Source organism: Lipophrys pholis, assembly GCF_963383615.2.
Source record: "Lipophrys pholis genome assembly, chromosome: 7".
In the NCBI taxonomy this organism is placed as follows: domain Eukaryota; kingdom Metazoa; phylum Chordata; class Actinopteri; order Blenniiformes; family Blenniidae; genus Lipophrys; species Lipophrys pholis.
Genome location: NC_137638.1, coordinates 4,171,012 through 4,177,473, shown reverse-complemented (window position 1 = coordinate 4,177,473; position 6,462 = coordinate 4,171,012). Strand labels below are relative to the sequence as shown.

General features: G+C 43.2%; 1 protein-coding gene across 1 annotated transcript in view; it reads right to left on the bottom strand.

Moving 5' to 3' along the window:
* Positions 1-5,656: 5,656 nt before the first annotated feature.
* LOC308111659 (multiple epidermal growth factor-like domains protein 9) overlaps positions 5,657-6,462 on the bottom strand; it is a gene marked incomplete at its 3' end in the record, with an annotated part of 42,996 nt that continues 42,190 nt past the window's right edge. Inside the window, exon 6 of the mRNA XM_080466636.1 lies at positions 5,657-6,183. Coding sequence (XP_080322762.1) covers positions 5,657-6,183 — 527 coding nt within the window. The remainder of the gene's footprint in view (positions 6,184-6,462) is intronic.

The following is a 6,462-nucleotide window of genomic DNA, read 5'->3' as shown; positions in this document are numbered from 1 at the left end:
AGTCAGCATGAAGGAAATGACTCACATGACGTAAAAAGTGTGTCTCATTTCATGCTGGTTTATACAAGAATGTAATTTTACTCTTACATAAGTGAACTGAAGGGCCAGTCTGCCAAACCACCAAGAAGATAGTAAACATTTGAGATTTTTAACAGATTTCTTAAGAGTAGCGGACACGACACAACACGACACAACACGACAGGACACGACACAACATTGAAGCCCGGTTTGCAGAAGCAGCTCGGAGTCACTGAAAACGCAACTTTTTGATAACGGGACTTGTTCCAACACCATCATAAACAAGGAAAACAAAACTTTTCGAAAACACTTGGACTCTGTCTCTGTGTGGAAGGAGGTCACACTGCGGATCCTCAAGCCCAAAAAAAAAATAAAAAATAAAAAATAAATGCTGCCAGAGTGAGTTTGTAAAAAATTTAAATGTATTAATATTAAACAACAAAATCCTGAAATCAGATGTCCATAAGCAGTAACCCTATATAGTCAGAATTATGTGATTTAATTATGGAGTTTTTTTTTAAATATATGTAACTTCACTTTCAGTTTTGTCACAAATAACTAACAACCTATTTGAGGAAATAAAATATTTGATAAAAAAAAAATGCGTTGAGTATTAGTTACTTTTTGGCTGAATTTAAATGCAATGACAGTAGCAGGGTACTGGAGTATAACTACCTTTACACTGATTGAATTGTACTCAATTACTAGTGAAAGTACTGCTGTGAAAAATATTTCAGGAAAAGTACTTTTAGTTTAAAAAATACTACTTAAGAGTATTAGTTACTTTTAAACTGCATTTAACTGCAATGTCAATGGGGGATGGAACATTTGTACTCAATTAAAAACACTGTCACATTAAAAGTGAAAGTGCAGCTGTTAAAAATACTCACATAAGTCAAAAGTACTTAAAAAAAAACTACTCGAGTAAGTTAATTTTAGCTGTAGGCTACATTTCATGAATCAGTTCATTTGTCAATAGATGTACTCAACTACAAGTAGTTTGATCATTTGAATTGTTGTCAAATACAAGTGGAAATACTTCTCTTAAAAATACTTGCATTAATGACTATATAATCAGAATTATGGGATCTATGACGAGACGTCTCCAGCTTGTATTAAAAAAATAAATAAAATAAAATAACTTGACATAGGTTTTCGTTTTTTTCCTCTAGGTGCATGAGGATTTATTTTAATTTTCTTTACCTCAGATATTTCTTTTTCTTCAGTGGCTCTAATACACTTCCATATAGTAAAAACACCCATAATGCAACAGCGACAGACGTTTTTCGGGCATTTCACTGTATTATCCACCAGAAAATTAAATTGGCTTTATGTTGAGATTGTAGTTATTTTTTTTGTGAAAATCTAGACATTTTGTCATCACTTATACTCTCCACCGCAACAAACTTTAAAATTTAAATGTAATGCTTACTGTGGCACTATTTTACCACTCAAGATTAACTTAGGCTCCTGAAATCAAATTATTTGAACAGTGCTGCTTGACTCAACTTTATTGCTCCGAGTAAAATCCATAATCTGAACAGATGATTAAAGTTTTAATGTATGTGTGTGTGTATAAAGTCAATCCATTTATCATTTAACAGTCGCCCTGTATCTATACATTCACACACAAGAGACACTCGGACAACAGTTAAACCCATTTTTATTTGAGAGTTGCACTCTTGATGTCAGTATGTACATCGCTTTTAATCCTCGTCGTCAGTTCTGGGTGCATTTCCGAGTCCCGCAAGTTGCGTATTATGGCAAGAGTCCAGTGAGAGTAGGAAATGAAAATACAAAAAGAAAAGAAAAAAAGAAAAAAGAAAAGAAAGAGAGAAGACGTCCCACCCTGGAGAGCGAGGAGGAGCTTTGCTGAGTGACAGTGTACACACAGTATTCTACCTGTACAATTATAGTGCTACTATTCACATTCATCTGTACAATAATAATAATAATAATAATAATCATATTTACAGTGATCACATTAGGGAAAGAGCCAGTACCTGAGGAGTTAGTTCCAATGTTTAGCTTTTACTCATTGGCCGTGGTAAAAAGAAGCGCGCCCAGATCCGACAGGAAACAAGTATTAGATGTGAATCATTTGCTTTACAGCAGCAGGAGCTGATGCAACTTTACGGGAGGAGACAAGAGCATGACTGTGTGTCGTGGTCTATCCCTCCGGAGGGCGGTTTCGTTCCGGTACGACACGAGGACACTGTTTATGTTGCGCACATTGCGTCCGTGAGTCACAGAACCAACCCCCCCCTGGCTGTCTTCACGATTTTTTTTTTTTTGCTGAGGTAGGCAGCAAAGACTAGATTGTGAGTTTAAGTGTGGAGCGCCGCTGCCCTGCAGTGGCCGTCACAGTTCCTCTCAAAAAAAAAAAAAAAAAAAAAAAAAAAAAGGAACACTCCTCTTAGATACTTCAGGTGAGCTGGCACGCGTTAATGAAAATGAAAAGGACAAGAAACGAGAAAAAAAATAAACAAAATAAATGAGGTCATAAAAAGTCTGTACCAGCAGCGGCGGCGGCGGCGGCGGCAGCAGCAGCAGCAGCAGCAGCAGCAGCCTTCCCCTAGACGACTCTCTCTCCAAAACACACAAAACTATACATGAAAACACATCCATGGGGTTTTTACAGCAGCAGAGTGACACGTGCGCGTGTGTGTTTGTGTAAACTTACACTTGTGCGCACACGGATTTGTGGAATAACGGATTATTTATAATGTAATAGTTCGAGGTTTATTCAATAATTGGAAGCTTAAAAATAATGCTTATTTATGGAGAAGCGGTGGGATTTATTACGTCATACGTCTTCCCACTCCTTTTTGTCACATGCAACCGGATTGATTGTTCTGCTGGTATTTCTTCAAAGTGTGTTTGGTGAAAATATCTTCTGGTTGATTGGTGTGAAGTTTTCATTTGATTTTGTGTCTGTTCGAAATAAAAACGTGCGTCTACAAGAACCTGTAAATGTCTTTTCACATTCTCATATTTTCCCCCCTCAGTTTGAACTTGCAGGGTTTTTTTTTGGGTCAGGCCAGGTCAACTAAGACGGCAAGAATTGAGCCTGTGAGTCTATAACCAGGGCAAGAGAACCCAAAGAAAACACATCGCTTGTGTGCGTGTTTGTATGTGTCTTCAAGTACCTGTAAATGTCTCCACCTCAGACTGGCCATTCAGTTTATTCACAAGTGGAGGGTTTTTTTTTGTTTTTATTTTGGCCTCAGTTTGGACATGCAGGTTCTTTTTGTTTGTCCTTAACGTCCCTTGTAATGTAAGTCGTAATCACTGATTTATAACAACTGTAGTATTAAGTCATATAAATACTAAAACACACGCAGCCTGACAAGAATGAGCCTTCGAGTGTACACCGAGGACAGAAAGAGCCTGGACAAAACACATTCGTATGGTCTACAAGGACCTGTAAATGTCCTTACCTCCGATTAAGCAGTTCTTTAAAGTCAGTCATGTTTTCAGCTGTGAATTTTTGCCCTGGTGTAATAGTGTTCATGTGACTTACGGGTTCCAGTGCCCCGAGTCTAGACTTGTCGGCTTATTTCTGTCAGGCAACGTTATGCTTGCAACATCTAAAGTCTACTTCTGAACAAATCGCGGGACGTGGTACCATTAGTGCTATGAAGACAGAAGCCACACGGCATAATGTGAAAGAGCCTCCCAGTCCGCACTGAGGGCAAAGAGATTGCACGGACCCCCAAATTAGTGTGTGCAGTTAAATGTGCGTGAATGCATTGGAAAAAATGTGCGTGCCTCAAAGAACCAGTATGTCTTTAGCTATTTTCATGTTTGAGCCTACCAGTCCACACTGAGGGCTAAGAGATCCCTCCGATTCTTGTATGGGTACCGATATTTGTTAGAACCTACAGGGACCTGTAAATGTCTCTCTTCAACTTAGGGGGGCATTTACATTTTTCTGCATGTGGATTTAGCTTTTCTGTTGCATAATTGATTTGTACATAACTCTGGGCAAAGAATATATATAAAGAAACAAAAAACAACCTGATATATTTACAGGTTACGAGCCGCAGCGAGCAACTTCAGCCTCAGGTTGCAGACCCAGGAGAGAGGCCCAATGATAATATGATCACTGAGCATCACTACAGAGCTACCTGGTGATATGAGAGACACAAAACAGCCTGCAAGTCGGTACCGAGGGTGAAAAAAAAGTCCAGCGTTACGCTCAAAATGCAGAAGAGGAAATGCACCTGTAAAAAGATGTCCAAGAGGTGGAGCTGAAGACTTTTACAGGTCCTTGCGGGGGATGCACAAATCTCACAAGAAAAAAAATAAAAACACACACACGCATGTCATTCTGCGACATTATCCCCATACGTATTTGTCCAAATTTCAAAAATTACCGTTCGACAGCACGTAGAGATTAAACACCATGAATCAACACGTCATACATGTGCAGCATTTCTCCCGAGGAAAAAAAAAAACCAAACAATAAATAAGAACAGAATAAAAACTCATTAAATAACAATCATTGTCTCCGTTGGAAGATCACCGTACGAGTGACCAAATTATAACTTAAACAGTCACAAGTCCAGTTTGTTTGTTTTTTAGTATCTGAAATGCTCGGCTCCGGTGAGTCCTGGGACCCGCTCCACACGGATCTGCTTCGGCCTCGTCCAGGAACGACTCCGCCTAGATTCTTTGGATCCCCCCTCCACACACACACACACACACACGCACACACACACACACACTCTCACACACTCTCTCTCTCTCACGCTCACACACCCATGTGGAGAAGGGAAAACGTTTCCAGTGGAGACCTCCATGGAATCAGATCTCCACCACACAGAAGGATTCACCGTCTGAAACGGAGGAGAATCCAGAAGCAGAGCATGTCTACCTGGAGCCCCTCCCCCTTTCTCCCCTTCAGCCAATCACTGCAAAGCACAGCGGGATTTTTCTACAAATAGCTCGCGATTGTTGCACCTGCACTTGTTGTGTGATTAACAATGAGAATTAGGCCTCGAATACGCGACGATTTCAAGTGAAAACGCAAAGCTTTGGTTGCGTTTTGGGGGTCCGTCTACAAGACAACGATGCCTGGAGCCGCTGAAGGCGGCTCCTGGGGTGGAACTTTTTGAAAATGACCGTCTCCGAGGAAACGACGGAGAATACAACTTCCTGGAAGTGCTGCTATTGCGTATGCGCAACACGTCGCAGTAAATAGTTGTTATAGTTCATCCTCTCATGCGAACGTCCGTGTGCTTCCACTGTCGTTTAAAGCGTTGAAAACAACCAAGAGCACCTACTAGTGGCACGGCATGAGAACTGCATCGTCTTCAGTGAACGTGAAACTTTTCTGAAACGGACAAAAACTATGCGTTTTCACTTGAAACGCCGCGTAAACAGGTCGTGATTGTTGAGACGGAGTGTGTGCTGAAGCTCACTGTGTGTGTGTGTGTGTGTGTGTGTGTGTGTGTGTGTGTGTGTGTGTGTGTGTGTGTGTGTGTGTGTGTGTGTGTGTGAGTGGCTGAACGTGCAGGAGCTTTGGATTTGGTACTTTCCAGCAGCGTTTGTCTGTAAAGGGGTGGCGGTCCGGTTCGGGATGGGGGCAGGGGCAGGGCGTTGGGGGGGGGGGGGGGGGGGGGGGGGGGGGGGGTCAGGCTTTGTAGCAGTTCCCCGGCGTGGTGAGCGCCAGCTGGCCGTTGGGCGCCACCTCGTTGGCCTCGTCCTCCAGCAGGCCCGACACGTCGGCGTTGGGGATGCTGTCGTGGTAGCTGCTGAAGCTGATGTTGTCCTCCTTCAGCTCGATGGTCCAGAAGGGGGCGTTCAGCTTGCGGTTCTGGTACTCGCGGTAGGTGTAGACTCCGCCCACGAAGCCCAGCAGCAGCAGCACCACCAGGATGATGACAGCCAGGATGATGATGTTGAACTGCGTCCAGGAGACCTCGGTGAGCGCCGCCGTGGTGTTGTCGGTGGGGCTGCTCAGGCTGGTGAGCAGCGCCTGCGTGGTGGCGGCGGCGGCGGCGACGGTCGTCAGAGAGGTGCTCATGTTGCTGCTGGACGTGGAGGCCGGGGCGGCTCTCGCCGTACCGGAGGTCACGGTGGTGGTGGTGGAGGGGGACGCCGGTTTGGTGGTCTCGGCCGTGGTGGTGGTGGATGCTGGTGTTGGAAGGAGCCGCGGAGCTGAGGACAGAGAGGCAACCAGAACACGTATTATTACTTTAATCAAACCTTTAATAACATAAAACTCTGCTGATCACCACATTTAAGGAGTAATAACTGTTGAATAACGCATGCAGGAGCAGAATGTACATTTCTTGATGGTACACAGTGTTTGTTGTCGAGGTGAATTGGCAGGTGGATTACACCACCGCTGAAAGGTTTTGCCATTGACGACAGAAATACTGTAATAAAATCTGCAAGTTGTGACGCAACTGTTGAACAGCAGCGTGAGATTGTTGT